At 51.6% G+C, this 18606-nt stretch overlaps 1 protein-coding gene across 1 annotated transcript in view; it reads left to right on the top strand.

Annotated features, from left to right (window-relative positions):
• Nucleotides 1-11844, top strand: part of CA6 (carbonic anhydrase 6) — a 20710-nt gene extending 8866 nt beyond the window's left edge. Inside the window, exons 5-10 of the mRNA XM_019511780.1 lie at nt 1670-1765; nt 2428-2494; nt 4988-5145; nt 7921-8044; nt 8493-8591; nt 9090-11844. Coding sequence (XP_019367325.1) covers nt 1670-1765; nt 2428-2494; nt 4988-5145; nt 7921-8044; nt 8493-8591; nt 9090-9703 — 1158 coding nt within the window. The 3' untranslated portion in view covers nt 9704-11844. The remainder of the gene's footprint in view (nt 1-1669; nt 1766-2427; nt 2495-4987; nt 5146-7920; nt 8045-8492; nt 8592-9089) is intronic.
• The last annotated feature ends 6762 nt before the right edge of the window (nt 11845-18606 follow it).

Genomic DNA, 18606 nt, shown 5'->3' with positions numbered 1-18606 from the left:
ACTCTAGCCCCTGCCCCACTCCCTCTCTCGCCATGGGGGCCTTCATACCGCCCCTTCCCTCTCCCCCCTGCCCCTTCCCTTCCACAGACTTACCAGCTTGCCACTCGCTACGTGCACCAGAGAGAGATCAAATCTCAGGATTTTTTCTTATCAGGAGATCATGAGTCAGAGTTAATTTGACCTGGAAATCAGGAGTCCTGGGATTTTTTTCATGAGAGTTGGCATTACTGTTGCAATGCACAGCTTTGAGTCTGGCCTGATATTTGAGTCACAGCCATTGTCTGCGACAGACTAATTGGGTGAGGACCGAGCTGGGGGTTCTTGTAAGAAAGATAAGAGACAGAGGAGTGAAAAGCTCTAGTATTTCACTGCTCAGAGCTCTCTCAGGCTGTGCTCAGCAATCGAAACCCTGCCCCAGATGATAAAACATCCCTGATTCAAAGGTTCCTTGATGAATAGACTCACCATCTTCTGCCTGGCTGCTCCTTGCCCACGCTTGTCAGCCTAAAGCTCGTGCGTGCTCTGGGATGTGGAAGAAATGCATCTCCACCTTAGCAGTTTGTCCTGGGGGTCCACTTAGCTACAGTTCAATTGAGAGAAGGGAATGGCCTGACTCTGTCATATAGGGTCACATGCAGCAGAGAACCTGCACCTAGAAAGCCAGAGGGACAAAAATGCTCTCGTCTCCCTGATACTTGCAGCTGCACAGTTAGCAAAAGGTTGATTGACAGGAGCTCGTTCTCCTTCCCTAATATTTAAACTAAAGCAAAGGCTCCTATTGAGTCCTGTGGGCTTCAGTTCAATCCCAAAGTGTTTGTTTCCTCCACCTGCCGACATACTTCATTGTACCCAGGGGTGTCAGATCTGTTCCCCGCCTCTCCTCCCCCTTTTCTCTCTTAACAGCAAAGAGGGAATCATGGTTACCTTTGGGCTTCTCTTTCCTGCACTCGGACCAAATTCAGGCTTGCTGCTACGCACGGTCTTGCTGGCAGCCGTTCATGAGTTTTAGCTGAGCAGGCAATATACACAGAAGGGTCTTTTGGCATTAACAGTTGGACTGCACCTTCAGCTAGCAGCTTTGGTGGAGGAGGAAAGGGAGGAACAGGCAGAAGAATATAAGCCCAGCTGCTACGATCTGCATTTGAGTAGAACCTAGAGCCTATTGTGCCAGGCAAGTGTTGTATTGTGCAGAGAGAGGTAGTTACTTTAGCCATGGTAGTCTAAAGTCAGGCAGAAGGCAGAGTAGAGATGCACCTTATAGACTAGCTAAATCCAAGATGCATAAGTTTTTGTGAGCCTGAGCTCACTTCATCATACTCTGTACAAACGCAGTAAGATACAGGTCATGACTGAAAGGGCTTATGGCTTGAATAGAGAAGAGACAGAAGAGATGAAGCGAAGAAGCCAAAGTCACACAACAGGCCGAGCCAAGAACCCACGTATGGCCCTGGTGGACTATACCACCTCTCCAGCCAGAGCTGTGCAAGCCCCATCACGCAAGCAGGCTGCAAACCAAAGTCAGCCCTGGCTTCATGCTCACACAGATGCAGGCACACTGGAGAACCTGGGGCACCGATTAGCTCTTCAGCCCGGGACTGTTCCTTCAAGAGCTGATGGTGGTGAAAGCATCAGTCCCAATTCTCTGACTGACCCCATTTTGTCCCCGCAGCTGCACATTGTCCATTACAACTCTGGCAACTACTCAAGTTTTGAAGAAGCAAAAGACAAGCCGAACGGGCTGGCTGTGCTCGCTTTCCTATACGTGGTAGGTCACGGGGGGGAGAACAGGCATGGGGCTGTATTGCTCACATTGCAGTAGCCCCTGCGAGGCCCAACTGAGAACGGAGCTCCTTGGTGCTGGATGCTGTTCACACACATCATAAGGAGGCAGCTCGTGCCCTCAAGAGCTTTCCCCTTTCATGACAGATTAGAGAACAGCGGTGGGGATGGTCCTTCCTTCCACTGGCCCTTCTGGGAGGGGAGCGGGGTTCAGTGCTTGGGACTCCCGGGTTTTGTCTGCTGATTTTAGGTGATTTATTTAGGCCAAGAGAGACCGTGCGACTTCAGGTCAGACTTTCCCAGTGGTGGGCTTCTAACTCACCTCTGAAACACTGAAATAACGGGCTTGATTTTTCAGAGGTGCTGAGTACCCACAAAATCTTTAGAGTAGCCAACAAGGACTGTAGATGCTCGGTACCTCCGACAACCACATCACTCACTCGGGCACACGCATTCGGCTAGCTACGTGCATGTCCAACTTCAGGTTCCCAAGTTTAAAACTATCAGCTGTGGCATCTTTGTGCCTCCGTTTCCCCTTCCTCATGCTCAAAAGGGTTCCAGCAGCAATGAATCTCCCAAGCCGAACTGTCCAAGCGGAGGGGTAAGACCTGACCGCACATCATTCACCCGCCCCTCCTCTCCTTTTAGGACGGACATTTTGAGAACACCTACTACAGCAAATTCATTTCCAACCTGGCCAAAATCAGATATGCAGGTAAGTCCCTGCGCCCTCCTCCCCCCTCCGTTCCTGGGGTCTGGGATGCCGGTGCCCACGAATGCTGGGTGGGGCAAGCGCTGATGAAGGCAGCCCGAGCCCAAGGAGAGAAGAGAGGACTGATTAGGGTCAGACCTGACCAAGCTTGACTGGTAGATGGCCTGAGATGCTGTAGATGTAGGGTCTCAGAAATATAAGGCGAAGAAAGAGCCACTGTAAATCACCCAGTCTGATCCCCAGGAAAATACCCTCTGATTTTTTTCAGTTAGTTCCTAGCTCTGCCGGAGCGTGTTTTTTGGAAGAATGGGCCCGGTGACCGTTTCAAGAGGACACAACCTCCGAAGCAGCAGGCCCCAGCTTTCCAGCAGCTGGCACTAGCTTAGGCAGTCCCTGAAACATCCAAATATAGCCTGCTCTTGCATGTCCTCTTCTTGCATGACAGCGCCAGGGCCCTGACTCAGCCAGCAAGCCCCAGCTGCTACGGCTGTTCCAGTTCATTTGCAGTTTACAAGCCTCAGGCAGCCCCATTTGTTGGCTCACCAACTACCCTGTATGCTGTGGCTGTTGCTGAGAAAAGGGCGGGCTGCTGGGCAGCTTGCTGCACTTACGTTAAAACCAAAGCAGCGCTGCATAACTAGGCATCCTCAGCCATGCTATATCCCCGCACCTCGGAGGCATCACTCCTGTGAACCCCAGACACAAGGATCCTTATGCAGGATGCCCCTGCTCTTATCACGAGAGTTGCTGCGGGCAGTAAAACAAGGAGATTCCCCCTCCAACCTCAGTTCTTGGATCGGAGAAAATATAAGGCAGAACCCCATTTCATTTCACATGCCCAAATGGCACTCACCCGGCCACATAACGGCCAGCTTCTGCACTTAGGCAGAGTCTGCAACCTTCTTACACATGCAGTGAGGACACACAAGTGTGCAAATGGCTCCTGAGCATGTGCAGTAGGCTGTGCTCTGGTCGGGCAGGCTCTGTCTGTATGTGCCTGAACATTAGTTCTACGCTAAATCGTGGCCCAGAAAAAGCCAGCACCTCTTCCCCCGTGTTTTACCCACTAACTGAAGGGTTAGAGAAGTAGGACACCCAGGGTCTAGGCCCTCCGCACCCAATAGGGTTTGACTCTGTGGCTTTCTGATTTCTCAGCAGAGTGCTGTAGGCATCAGCCCCCAGATCAAGCATTACACATCTGCTCCCCCAGCCTTCCTCTCGAAGCTGTGCCACTGCACCTTGCCCTGGAGTCAATGGGCGGAGAGCCATGGGGAAGCTTTTACCCCACTGGGAACCAGGGGCCAGGTTAGACCCCAAGGATTTCTCCCTTCTAGAGGAGCAATCCCCACACTGAAGACCACGCACCTGCAGCTTGCCTGGGCCCACATCTCTCTTTCAGCTGCAGAGAGGGCAAGCTTCCTGAGGCCAGCTGGGGAGGCGGCTCAGTCTGGGTGCTGAGACGAAGCAAGGGAGGCCTTGGGGGCACTCTAACCACTCACTACTGGAGCTAAAAACTTGGGAGGGCTTTGGTCATCCATCATCTTCCACCCGCTAGTCAGGGGCTTTGCTGGGCATAATTTCAGGACACATGCTTGCCCAGAGTATGCGAGTATGGGGCCACACACCTGCCTCGGCAGCACGCAGCCTGCTCCACATGCTCAGTAGTCACGCTGCTTCATGCCTCCACATTGCATGTGGAGCAGGACGGTAAGCTGTAAACGCTAGAAACCTTACTTGTGCAGCAGGGTAGAAGCCATTTGGGCATTTAGAGGCTAACAAAACTCTGCCTGAAGCAGCTCAGAAAAACCTGGCTACTGCAAGTGCTGAGCAACCCTGAGCACACCAAGCTGGACTCTCCAGCTGGGCAGCCAGCTCTGCTGCAGATCCCCCCGGCACACAAAGTCGCCAGTGCAGTTAGGTCTTTCCAGCAAATGCTAGTGTCACTCAGTGCACACAAAATCCATCCTGGGCTATTTATGGGGAGCTGGGATGACCCCAACCATAGAAAAAAATTCTCTTCTTAATTGTGCTTGGCCTTTCCATGGTGCTTCGCCACCACTGAGGCGTCCAGAGTTGGGAAGGCGTGTTAATCCTGCAGCCCATCCTTGTCAGGTGCTGTTACTGAGAATGGTTTACGGTACGGCAGCACACAGGGACCACGGCACGAGGCAGCGCCCTGTAAAGTAGGAGCTAGCTCAGGTGCGAGGGGCAGTCTAGCTGCGTGAATGTGGCACTCCCCCACCTGTGTTCACTCTCATGTGTAAGGCCACGTGACTGTCTGTCCTACTGGCACCTGAGCTAGCTTGGTTGTGTGCAGGGCTTTGTGATGTGCTGTGTGGAGATGTCTACGGTCCCTTTCCTTTGCCCTTGGCAAGATCTCCTGGTACTTGGGGAAGCGGCTTCTCAAGGCTTACCTCGTGGAGAAGTACTCTGGCCCCACTGTGCTTTTCCTCCGGCACTTACCATCTGCCCCTTGTTTCCACATCCCCCGCCCAGGGCAATCCATGAGGCTCACATCACTGGACGTCCGGGGCATGCTGCCGGAAAATCTCTCGCACTTCTACAGGTACCCAGGCTCACTGACTACACCGCCATGCTCTGAGAGCGTCATCTGGACCGTCTTTGATTCTCCCATCATCTTGTCACCCACACAGGTAACGCTCACTTGTTGGTGGCTGTACATCACTTCTCCTCCTTCGCGTTTGTCCCCAACCTCCCCTCTCCATTTTCTGGTGATTTCCCGACTGTCCTCAATGCAGCAGGGTCCTGGGGAGGCATATGTCTGTCGGGCATTTGGTCACTGAGTGACATCACAGGGGATCTCAACGGAGCGGTGATGCCATAAAATGATGCTCGCTCCTGGACGTACGACCTTCCAGCCAAGGAAGTCAAAGCTCTGCAGAGGCAGCAGTGAGTTAAGGCTCACCGCCCCAAACTGTGCAAGACAGAGCAGTAGTGCCATCCTTGTTTTACAGGTGGGAAATCGAGGCACTGAGAGTAAATAATGTGCCCAAGATCATGGTATTCATCTGTGTTAGTGGGGCTGTCTCTGCCATGGGGCCTGGCTACCATAGCACTGCCACCATAGCTAGAACAGCACTAATCCCATGTTGTGGGCTGAACTCCAGGCCCATGCTATAGCCATTAGCTGTGGCCACGTATAAGTGGATACAGCATTTTTCCTTCCTTCCCTCTCTCCTGGATTCTTGGGAGAGCAGCAGACATTTGCCTCCTTCCCCCTTTTTGGCTACACAGGATATTGGGATGGCCCAGGTAGTGCTAGGCCTGTTGCTTAGCACTGGAGCCCAGGGGGGCAGATCTGTGATGGATTGTGCAGGAGGCAGGGTGCCTGCTGTCTTATTGACCGAAGGCTATGAACAAAGCTAGTAATGCTGCTTGATAGACATAGGGCCAGCCCAAGGCCGGAGCACGGTGCAGGGAGCAACCAGTTTTTGCCCTGATCAGGGGCTAACTCAGTGCAAGGTCAAGAGGGGTAAGACCCCTGTCCCCTCTGAGCCAAGTTCAGCTTTGTGTGTCTTGACCAGCACTGAAATCCACCCAGTGCACCTAAGTTGCTCAGTCTGTACAATGGTAAAACTGCTTACCGGCTTCATGGAGCACTGAGAGAATCACTCGCTCTTTCCAGCCTTCCAGGATCTCGTCCCAGCTCTGCCACAGACTCTCTGCAAGGCCTTCACTTCCTGGAGCCTCAGTTTCTTTATCTGTAAAATAGTTAGAAAAAGCACCTAAGCATCTGAGAGCAGTGCTAGGTGGGGACACCGAGCCTTGCACCACGTTACTAGGATTGGGCTGAATGTTCTTAACCCTCATTTTGACTACAGCTGGCAGAGCAGCTCCCCTGATTTATTATTTATAGGTGGGAATGAAATGAACCTCAGCAGCCATTAATAGCACGGCCTGACTGTCCCTGTTGGAATCAGAGACCGTCTGTTGTCATTCCCTCTGCCGCTGTGAACTTTGCCAGCCCTATGTCCACACAGCACAAGTCAGCCCCGGCATTAGGGTGATGGCAACATCCTCTATAGTTTCAATTTTGTAGACCAAATGTAGGTCCGACATAAGGAGATGCAGAGCCTGTTCTCTCCCTTTCCCTGCCCAACTGCACAAGAGCGGCTGCAGATGCATGGCAGCAAGAGGGGTTTCAGTTAAGATCTCTGCAGCTCCAGAGCATAGCTGCCATTGTTGATAAGGCCCCTGTTCAGTTAAAGGCACTAGTGAAGGAGCCCTACAAAAATAAAGTGGCAGGAAAGCCCAGACTAAAGCAGGCCAAGCTGCTGAGACAGAGTCTTTACCACAAGAAAAGACTGTCTTTACCGCAAGAAAAGAAGTGTCATGAAGCCTCTGGCCAGATTATGGTAATTACAGAATAATGACTGGTATTTTGGGAAAATCCATTTTCTCTTGTTTGCATGTGCACTGTATAAATAGATGAGCTAATTTCAGCTAATGGCCAGTTGCCGGCTTGGGCTATGTGGTGGGTCTCGACCAGTGGTTTTCAACCTGTGGTCCATGGACCCCTGGCGGTCTGCAGACTGCATCTAAGGGGTCCACAAAAGATGACTATAATCAATCAAAACTATGTGAATGCCTACACTTACAAATCAAAAGGGGTCTGCACCTCTATTCAAAATTTTTAAGAGGTCTGCAAATGAAACAAGGTTGAAAACCACTGATCTACACTCTAGCCCAGGCCTTAGACATGACCTGAGTTGTTCCAGGTTCCTAATCCTGAACACAAGGAAGTCCATGGGTGACCATGGATGCGTTGTCCTTTCAAACAGCAATCAGAACCTCTTAGGAAGGACGAGCCTCTGCCTGTCATTGTACCTCACCAAGGTCCAAAAAGTAGGATTTAGTGAGGGACAGAGACCCAAAATAAGGAAAACCAAAAAAAAGAAAGAAAGAAAGAATAAGGGGGTTTTGATTGATGGATCATCATTTTCCTTTGATGAATAATGTTGCCTGCAGCCTCTTTAAGGCAGGAAAAAATGAGTGAAGAGGCTCTGTTGGTGGTGAGCAAGGTGGATTTGCATCTGAAACAGGCGGCTGTTCATTCTAATGGGGGAAGCTGAGAGACAGAGATAGCTGTGGTCAAGCAACACAATAGGAGGAATTGCAAAATTCGCCCCCGTGGATAGTGATGGGCAGGTGCTCACAACAATTTCCTCCTCCAGCTCCTTTGGCCAGTGGCAGATTTAGCTCCTGGCTTCCCTGCTGTTCTACTCTTTTGTTTCTTTGCCTTGCTAATGCCACTCTATCGTGACATGCAATGTCTCAATTCAGTTCTGCCAATCAAGTGTCGGGTCTGATCTGCAGCTCATGAGCCACTTGTCTGATGAGGGTAGTTTGCTTTTTAAAAGTCATCTATCCATTTCCCCTCTGTTTCCTGTGCTGTGTCTTGCTTAAAGATTAAGCTGCTGGAGAACACCTTGCTGGACTGGCAAAACAACACCCTGCGAAACGACTACCGGCACGCACAGCCCCTCAACGACAGAGTGGTGGAATCCTCCTTCAAAGCTAAAGTGGAGCCAGGTAACATGGGGGCGAGGGGTGGGGTTGTCTCCAGGTGAGGCTGAGGCCAGGAAAGAAATGAACAGAAAGAAGCATTCATGCAACAGGAGAAATGATGGGCAACGGAGCATGGGTTCAGGGTAGGCAAGAGGATCAATTGTGGTCCCAGGAAGACTGGTGGCAAAGCTCTCATCGACATCGGTGGGAGCAGAAATTGGCTTCCCATTGCATGGTTGCTGTTGCACTGTAGTTCCCTTAAAATTTGACAAAGACCATGTGGGCAGCAACTGCTGTGTTCCCTCAATGAGATTCCCCAACACGCCCTGTACAGGAGGCAGGTCCTGCGCAACAGAGAGACTCCCCAGTGTTTCCAGCATTAGGAAGGCCCAGAAGTGTCCCTGTGGCGTGTACAAACGTCCCCCCGTTACCTGTGGATCTGGTTGCAAATGCTGTTGTTTCATTGCTCTAGAACTGTGTCACCCAGAAGACCTCACCTTGAAACTGGAGCAAATACAGGCTCTGCTCCAGGACGTGAAGAAACATCTGTTGGGGGGAGTGCACCTGACAGGTAAGAAATGAGCACCTGCTTATTATTTCTGAGAGCTTCATTTGCACAGGAAATCACTCCCTATGTCCCTGAACCGAGGACCTAAGAATTGCTCTGTCCTGGCTGCCTTAAAATGTCAGCGGACACTATATGGACATAAGAGAGTAGAACCCGGTCCTTTGTCTGGTCCAGATGAAGTTTTGAGAGACAGCAACAACGCTCTGCTCTTCCGTCTCCAAAGTTCAGCACGTTATGTTTTTTCAAACATTAAAGAGCTAAAACGTATGGCATCCCTATAGCATACGTTGTCATCAGCCGGAGAGGGAGCTCACTCACCTGCTCAAAGCAAGGCAGCAAGACAGTCAGGACTACAACTCCCGAGTCACTGGCTTACGTTTTCACAAGACTGTCCCTCCCGACAGCTTGTAGGTCAGGCCCTAGTCTTGTCCCCTAACATACCTTGTAGCACAGGGAGCCTTTAAGGATATGTAACGACTGCCCCTTGCTCGGTTATTTCAGGTGCTCAATCTAGCGCTTTCCCAGCGTTCTTCTTCCCTGCTGACAACATCGAGAGCTACGTGAATATCCGGCCCCTCCGTGCCATGGTGCTGCAGTCCTTCACCCTGTGCTTCTGGATCCAAACCCAGAACCGTGGGAGTCAGACGGTTCTCTCCTATTCCACCCCAGAGAGAGACAATGAGCTGGTGGTGACCGTGGGGTCAGACGTGGGGCTGTGGGTTGGGGGCCATTTTATTAACTTCTTCCTGCACCATAGGTCTGAGGAGTGGCTCCACTACTGTGTATCCTGGACATCCCACTCTGGGACAGCAGATCTGTGGATTAATGGAGCAGTAGGGAGGGAGAAGAGTATCCAGAAGGGGTACGCGACCCAGGCTGGAGGGACCCTTGTCCTCGGGAAGGACAGAGACAATCTTCTTGGGATCTTCTCCAACAGGTTCATAGGCCGGATGAGCCATGTGAACCTCTGGAACAAGGTTCTTAGTCACGCCGACGTTCGAGCACTTGCTCTATGCAAACGCAATGAGCTGAGAGGAGACGTCATCGGATGGGGGGAGACCCCCATGAGTGTCTCAGGAGGAGTGGTGCTGGAGACAGATTCCAGTTGCCATTGATCCTCTTCTCAAGTGCCTGGTTGAGGTGGTACCGGCTTCGTGAAAACAGGGGAAGCACAGTGTATTACTTTTCTCGAATCACTGGTGGTTGTACCTCCTGCTTTTAGCTTCATGAAACACTTGTCATAGTGCTTCGCTTTGCTTTCTGCAAGGGCAAGGCAGGGGTTAAAGCCTCTGTTATTGGGGTGCTGGTGGGGAAACCAGATGTGAAGAAATCCGTGCAGTCTAGTGTCACACGCCATAGACAGGCACACGCTTCAAGCACGCGGCATTTCAGAGCACTTCAAATTCAGTGCTGTGTAGGCATGCGCCCCTTACCCTTGACGCACTTTAAAATGGCCACGAACACATGAAACAGTGCAGCCCTCCAGCCAGGGGGCCAGAGAGCAGGCATCCCTGCACACGCCTCTGGGCTGCAGCAGTTCCTGCGGACAGGAGAGTGCTCGCCGGCTGTCCACCTTGCTCCTCCCTGTCTCCCACAGTGCTGGCTTGTTGGGAGTGGTGCACTGGGGGATGCTGGAGGACCACTGAGCCACGTAGACATTTCAGGATGCACTTTGGCCATTTTTGAAATGCTTCTGCAAGCACGCACATCATCACCCTTGGTTTTTGGAGTACTTTGGAGCACTTCAAACGTCACACCTGTCCAGGAGCACGTACCAGGAGTATGACTTGACTAAAGTCCCTCTGGCCTCTGGAAGAAAAAGACACTGCCCCACGGCAGCTTCATACGTGGCATCATCCTGTGTTCATGAGTTAGGACCCCTTTTGCTGTGTGCACTGCTTATTTTTCCCCTCCTTCCTTGTTACCTGCATTCAGCTGCCTCTTCTCTCCGCTCCCAGCACCCTTGTGCAGGGTATCCACCTGCCTTGTGTCTAGAACTGACCCACTCTTTCTGCATTGATGTCTTCACGGGGATTAAACACTCCTTCCTCTTCACACCTACAGAGTCATGTCATTCCACCTCTTCGCCATCAAATCCTCTCTCTGCCCCATCCTTTCCTACCTGCCCTCGGCACTGGCTAATGGGTCAAGCCAGATTATATCCTCGAGGAAGGACTCTTTGAAATGGTGTCAAAGACCTGCTGGGACAGAGGCGGCATAGGGGCTCTTCGCCCTAGTTTATTGCCCATTCCTCTGAAAGGAAATCAGTGACAAAAAGGAAAACTGAGCAGTCAGAGAGCATTGCAGAGACCTGAATCACTGGCTGCTGTGTTGAAACAAATCCACAGGCTCCTAGAAATGTCAGGGCCCTCTTGTGGCCATTGTGCATTGCAAAGGCAGACACAGGACTCCGATTCTCCTTCCCTAGCTATATAAGAGCACTTAGGCTAAAGGCCTGTCTCCACCTGCAAGCCCGTGAGAGCTGCTGCTGATCAGCTGTTTCTTTCCAGCAGATGGCAGCAACACGCACGCTTCACCTCTGAATGGCGCTTGCTAGCGATGGGTAGCAAGGGCAAGCTTTCAGTTTTGCACGACAACTTCCAAACGTGCGATAACCGGCTGTGCAAAACCTAGTTTAGCAAACGTGCTAAAAAGCTCCCATCATTCTGCCCTGCCCCTGTTCTGCGAGCCGACGCTCTGCTGCGCTCAGACAAGCTGATGCCATGCAGAGACAAGGCTGTATCTGTTCCTTGGGAGCTCCCAAGCTGGAAGCAGCGCGGCTGCATTAGTGCGGCACTGTGCGTGCACCTGAAAACCCTGTACAGAAGTCCAGATGGGCATGACTTATACTAGGCTGGTACTTGGGGGGGGGGGTTCTGGGAGAAGAGCTTTTTGTGCCCTCAAGCAGAAGGGTTTTAAAATGAAGGAACCAGCCACCTCCCCCTGGCTGAGTGCTGTGCCCTTGCTAGCTTTCCCTGCACACTCAAGCACAGTGCTGGTATGGGGAGCTGCTCAGGGTGGGCTGACTGGGTACGGAGGATCCATATGTCACATTGAGCCTTGCAGCGCGTGCGAAGGGGTGACTACTAGGGACTGCCTCTGCCTATTTGCCTTGCCTCTTGAATGCTACTGCCAGCTGGACGGTCCAGTCTGTCACACCAACATCCTAGGCCTGTCACGACTCCTTAGCTGAATGACGCTGCTGTATCCCATGCATGTGAAATACATGTGCCCATAAATTCAGTGCATGGATTTGCTGGTTCTGTGTCACCAAGGCCAGGCTGAGGTAACACCGCAATGTGTTTGGAGGGTTTGTGGGATGCCACATGCTGAGGATGGATACATTTCTTTGTCCTAAAGGGGCAGGTGCTGGGATGCTTCTCAACCAGAGGCTTGTCCTGCAGCAGGGCGTCTTCTAGGGAAGCCAGGCCCAGCTCCTGCAGAGACTTATCCTCTGAGTTCGAAGCCTGAGGCATGTGGGCTGAGGAGCAGCAGAAGGAAAGGAGTTGTGGTCGACAAGGGGAACAGATGTGGGGGTGAGCAGCCAATGCCTGGACTGCCTGTTGGCAGGGGCAAAATAGAAAAATCCAGTGTCTTGGCTGCAAAGCGTGTGTGCGCACATGTATGAGCACATATGAATGACTGAGGAGGGTCCTGGTCAGTCCAGCTCTTGCTCTGCAGGGTAGCAACTTGGCAAATCATGGTTATGCTCGTGTCTCCAGAGCTGTCTGGTGGACTGGTGGCTGGGTGTCCAAACTCCCCACTTGGCATTGCTGCTTTCCCTCCCCAGGAGACCGAAGCGAGTGCAGGCTCTGCACCATCCAGTTCATGGGAGTATAGGGATCCCCCTAGTCAAAGGGGAGGCTGCAGGGAGGTCTGCAGTGCTGCTGCTGCAGCATACCCTGCCCTGTCCTGCTGGCATGTCCCTGCCTGGTTCTGTCACTCCAGCTCCCTCCCTGGACACGTCCCTCAGGAGCAAGAGTCCAAGGGAAACGTAAGCACGGTTTCCTTCCCCATGGTCCCAGGCACTTGCTCATTCCTTTTGTTCATCCCTTCCAACTGGCTCACCAGCCTCAGGGTAGGCTGATGATCCAGGCAGACCTAGACAGCTTAGTTAGATGGGCGAACCAGAACCAGACGCAATTCAACACTGAGAAGTATAAAGTGCTCCATCTGGGGAGGTAAAATCTGCAACAAACTCACAGGCTTGGTGGTGCTACACTAGCTAGCGCCATGTCCAAAAGGGACCTGGGGCTCATAACTGAACATAAAATGAATACGAGCCACTAGCGTGACGCTACAGTTAGCAGAGCAAACAGTACACTGGCATGCATCAACCAATGCATCTCAAGCAAAACTAAGGGAGTTATTCTCCCGCCCTACTCGGCGTTGGTCAGGCCGCAGCTGGAGCACTGCTGCAGTTCTGGGCGCCGCACTTCAAGAAGGACGTGGAGAAGCTTGAGAGAGCCCAGAGAAAAGCCACTCGTATGATCAGAGGACTGAAGAGCAAGCCATACAAGGCAAGGCTGACAGGTACGGAAATACTCAGCTTAGAAAAGAGAAGTCTTCGAGGGGATTTGGTGGCAGCTTTTGGTGAACAACTATTCACCAAAGCACCCCAGGGGCAAATGAGGAGCAATGGTCAAACTCCTAGGAGAAGGTTTCAGACTGGATATAAGGAAAAACTTCTTCACGGTTCGTGTGACCAGACTCTGGAATAGACTCCCAGTGAGGGTGGTGCAGGCATCTACCCCGGAGATGGTGAAAAGGAGCCTGGATGCACACCTTGCTGGGGTTATTTGACCCCAGCAGTCTTTTGTGGCCAGAGCAGGGGGGGCTGGACCAGATGATCTCACGAGGTCCCTTCCAGCCCTAAACTTCTGTGAATCTGTGATGTGAAGGATTTTCAGCCCAGACCCAACAAGCAGGTACTTCCCTCCCATTGAGTTCTGTAAACACCCTGAAGGATCTGCGCCTCACTGGCCAGTTTGCTTGCGGTGGCGCTGGCTGGAGGTGGGTCCCATCTTCCACCAGACACAAGTCATAAGTCTTTGGAACAGACCACATCCGACCTGGGCGTGCAGTTGTGCTTTCCCTCTCGCTCTCGTGGCAGAGACAAATGAGTGACTGCCAATAAGAGCAGGGTGGAGATTACAGCATGATGGAGAAGTGGGTTAATTCCCATTGCAGTGATAGATGCCATGTGCCAGCTACAGTCAGGCTCTCCAACTTTCTGAGCCTGACAGCCCTTGTCCATCTGAAAAGAGTGGATGTCCTGGTAATTACTGCCTGGGCTGCTGGGAGCATTCATCTATTCATGGGTGTAAACAGCTTGCCGATCCTTGGATGAAAGACCACTACAGAGAGGGAAATAATTGTCATTCCAGTAATGACAGGAGCTGCAGCAATCAGTCAACTACTAGCTCATCCCTAACTCCTTGCTTGCGGGCCCAAGCCTGGAGGCTTGGGGTTCACATGGCCCCTAGTTTTGCTTGCCTTTAGCCATAAGGCCCTTGGAGCAAGCAAGGGAGGAGCCTCCCATTTCCATAAACTGGGCTTAAAGCCTCTGCACCTCGGCCAGTACTGAACCACATTAGAAGAGCAGTTCTGTGAGGCGGCTCAGGAAAACTGCCTTCTTGGACACAGAGGATGCCCGCCAAAGGTTTTGGAAACATCTGAAGCCCCAGGCGTAGGTGGAGGATGTTTGCTGGTAGTAGGGCCACTTATGGTTCTGGACTCTTGGATTTGAACTTAGTTTTGGCTAATTTGACCTTGGATACAAATTATATATATAAATCCCTAACTCCATATATACACATACATATACATATACATCTATATATAAATCCCTAACTCCTTGCTGTTACTGACTCAGGATGCAGAGAAAGTGGCAAAGATGGAGAGGGGAGCAGCAAAGAGGATTACATACCGGTTGTACAAGGAGAGGCAGAGTGAACCAGGCTGTTTAGTTTGGAGAAGAAAGGAGCAGTTTCCACAGTTGAAAGGCTATCCTAAAGACAAGGAAGCACAGCAGCTCTCCTCCATGGCACAGAGCAAGACGTAAAGCAGGGGGCTTACATTGCAACAGAAAGCAGACTTAGATGCGGTCTCAGAAAACCACTGCCTTACTTTTGGAACAGCGGGATGATGGAGCCAGCTGCCCAGGGAAGTGCCTTCACCGGAGGTGTTGACAAGGCTGGAGAAGCATTTTCCAGGGATGGCTAAGAAACAGAGTATCCCGCATCCATGCAGGGATCAGCCTAAATGAATCTTGAGGTCATAGGTGCTGACTTTTATTTTTGCTGGGTGGGAGGCCCAAGATGACACCCCCTCTCCCGGCCGTGGCGCAGCCAGAGCAGAGCTGAGTGGAGCCCGCAGGGGTGGATGTGGGCTCCCCACCCTGCTACCCGGGGAGCACAACTCAGTGCCACCACCCCTGCTGCTGCCAGGTGGGCAAGGGGTGCCTTGCCATGACGGCACAGCCAGCATGGGGTCCCAGGGGAGGGCAGCAGGATGGGGATCCCCAAGGCTGTAGCAGGCAGCCCGCATCCACCCCGTCCTATGCATAAATCTTGTGGTCATGTGCCCTACCCTGTATACCTCCCTCCCTGGGGGTGCACGCCGTGGCAGGTAGCCACTCTTCTCCACCTCTGCCCCCTGGACAAACTACCCATGGCTCTGTCCCGCTTCCTGCCCTGGCCCCGGGTCCCACGCACTGCCCTGGCTAGGCAGCACCCCCAGGCCCAGCCCCTGCCCCACTTCTTCCCTCACCATGGGGGCCTCAATCTGCCCCCCCATAGACTTACCTGCAGGCAGCGGGGGGAGCTGTATTCCTGGCCACGTGCATGTACGTGCCTGCACACATGCACCTGGCACCCCCTGCATCCCGCTCCCCGCAGCCTCGAGCTCTGCCAGTCCGCAAAGGGAAACCTGCCATTTCCCGTATTTTTCCATGGTGAACGAAAAACCTGGATCACTGCACAGTGCTAGGAATCCAGCACAAATTCTGTCTCAAAGTCATGCCATCCAGGACCGGGACTTGATGTCCCCATTTCAGGACTGTCCTGCCCAATTAGGGACATGTGGTCACCCTGCCCTTGGCCCCCACGTACTTGGCACCTATGCTTCAATTCCCTCTCAACTCTAGGGTGCTCCTTCTAACTGTCCTATTGATCATACCGCTAGGTGGCAGCCGCAGCTTTGGGATGGGAAAAGACACAGTTGGACAGCAAGGGACACTGCTGGCGTAAAGAGACAGCACAGAGAACGGTAGGTGACAGACCACAGGTTGCTACCTACCACTTTCCTAGGGCTGGAGTCCAAGTAGCAGGGCTGGTACTTTGACAAGCAGCTGTGTGCAATGCAGGCTGTGACCTGTGTGGATCTCTTACTGAGGGGCAGGACCGAATCCAGTACATGCACACCACTCCATGCTCACTCCCCCCGGTAGGTGAGAGGGAGTTTACTCTGTTTTCAGAGCAGAGGGAACTGCCTGCAGTGCACACCAGACTAGAGCATCCACGTGGTGAGAGAGAACAGAGTAACTAGTGCACTGTCAAACTGCTCCCCTCTTCAGCTTCTTGCAGACAGGCCCTGCATTTCTCCAGCAGTGAGGGGGGGACATTTCCCACCCTTTGCAAAAGACTCTGAAATCCACAGCTGAAGAGGTGTGTGCATGCAGCTGGCATTCGCTGATGGGAGCAATCCAGCTGCTAGAAAGAGCAGCCAGCCTTCTGCTCAGCCACAACACAGGCTTCCATCTCCATCAGATGATGCAAATAAGGCACTAAATTAGTATCTGGCTAGTTCTGGCTGAAATTCAAAAATGCAGTGTATATGAACACTTGTGTGCAGGCACATGGAGCAATAGATTCCCACAAGCCAAACCAAACAGCCAGACACTGAGTGGCATCCGCCCTCCGGACTAGTGCAGTGAGATCCGTCACCCCAAAGCAGAGCACAGTGCTGAGCAGAAGGAAGGAAACTACAATTGTGCTGCCTGTTAATACTGATACCGAACAACAGGTTTATTCAGCATGTGGAGCTCCCTGGCCTGGTCTCTGGACAGAAAGAAAAGCTACAAATCGGATTGAGAAGCTGGAGACTTAAGTCCCTTGTTTCCATTTCAAGAGGACAGACCACAGGACAGACCATGTGTTTTCTTTTTACTGGTGGGCACTTGTGATGGGGGGGACCCAGGGAGCTGGGCTTGGAGGGAGGTACCACAGGGACTGAACACTGTCCTGCTAGCATTCATCGTGCTCTTTCACTGGTAAGAGTTTCTCTTAGATGAGAAAGGTCATTGTGGGCATGACCCTGCGCTCATTCTCCATTGCACCAGCGCTGACCGAACTCCATTTACTGCATTTTAATCCCGGACTTTTTGTTCCATTGCATCCTGGCTTTTACATGACTATCCCAAAGCACTTCCCCAAAACCCCTGCTTGCTGCTTAAATACCCAAAAACCTGCCTGTCTTTTCCAATGGCTCTTTGAAAAGCTAGAGTTTGGGCATCCATAAACAGCAGACTACTGGTAGAGATTAGCAGCCATATCACTATCTTTTAGCTTGCCCAAGGCCAGTTTCCCCACTGCCCTTGTACTCTTAGCACTGCAGTCCCTCCATTTCACATCCCTTCATTTGGACCTTAAAGCTAGTGATGGGCAGCAACATCTTCGGCAGGCACAAATGCCCAAACCAGCAATAAGTTTCCTTTCCTGGGATGGGGAAAAGAACCTGAGTTTAAGTCCTTCCTGCTCTATTTGGTTGGGGATTGTGTCTCTGGGGCTGCCAGTCTGACCTCTTCCACCAGGTCTAAGTTCAGACAAGAATGGATGTGATGATACAAGAAGAATCAGCTGGATTGGGTCCTCAGCTCCTCTCTCTTCTTCAAAGCAGGGATGTCATATTTCACAAGCAACCTTACACACCACAGGGATACGGTATATCGCTATCATTCTCCTCTCCCTTCAGTAGATCCCCCTGGCATTATTCCAGAATTACCCCCGGGTACGAGTCCAAACTCATCCTCTGCACATTAGAAATATTTTTCTCCCATTTTCCAAGCTTAAGGGTAACATTATGCTGGCAGTAAAAGGAGGCAAGAAACACGATGCAGCAAGCAGCCCTCAGTATCGACACGCCATCTTAAAAAGATTTGTTTGCACATAACATGAAAATTGAGATGCGCTTCATATATTTGTGTAAGCAAATAGCAACTGCAAACAAGCAATGATGGAGAATTGTCCTCTGGGTCCTTCATAAAAAGTCATGGCTTTTCCTCCAGATACTAACGGAGCATTACAATTATCAGTCACGCTTTCGGAGAACACGCTGGATCTCCCAGAAGTGCTGTGTTGTTAGAAGCAAAGGGGGGTTATTTTGCCTCCTTGTTACAAAAACACAATTGCGCAGTGCCACCAAGAGGGAAACAGATGTCAAACACTTCACGGCTGCAGCTGTCCCTGTCTGGTGGATCTGGTCTGAAGACAAGTAGAAAGACTAATCTTAGGATCTGTCCAACCTCTACTGAACGAGACTTATTTCCATGGGTGATTTCAGAGGTTTAATAGTTTGCTGACTACCATGCCCGAGGAAGTTTTGTAGAAACCTGCCGATTCAGGGAACTGGCACTTCATGAGTCTGATTCTTCTCTCATTCACACCAATGTAAATCAGGAATAATGCAAATTAATTTAAGGAATGAAGGGAGTTAGGAGCAGAAGGGGACCTATGGAATGGCACCAAGACAAAAAGTCTATCAAAGATCGACTGCGGCTTTGGCAACATGGTCACAGACCACCTTTCTCCCTCCCGGGCACGCCTGATTTCCTGCATCGCCTGGACGGTTTCAGATTCATTCTCACCCAGTCCTTTGGATGTCCCCTTGGGCCAGGATTTCAGGCTCTCATTTTTGTGGGTTCAATGCAGGTCACCTTGGCAGAGGTAATACTGGATTGCACCAATAGGAAAGGTGCTCAGGCACCTGAGCACCATCTTTTTTTTTTTTTTTTTTTTTT

The sequence above is a fragment of the Gavialis gangeticus genome, unplaced genomic scaffold (genome assembly GCF_001723915.1).
Source record: "Gavialis gangeticus isolate Ggan-Ray unplaced genomic scaffold, GavGan_comp1, whole genome shotgun sequence".
In the NCBI taxonomy this organism is placed as follows: domain Eukaryota; kingdom Metazoa; phylum Chordata; order Crocodylia; family Gavialidae; genus Gavialis; species Gavialis gangeticus.
Note: the sequence above shows the minus strand (reverse complement) of the source record. Positions and strands in the feature narration are given on the sequence as shown.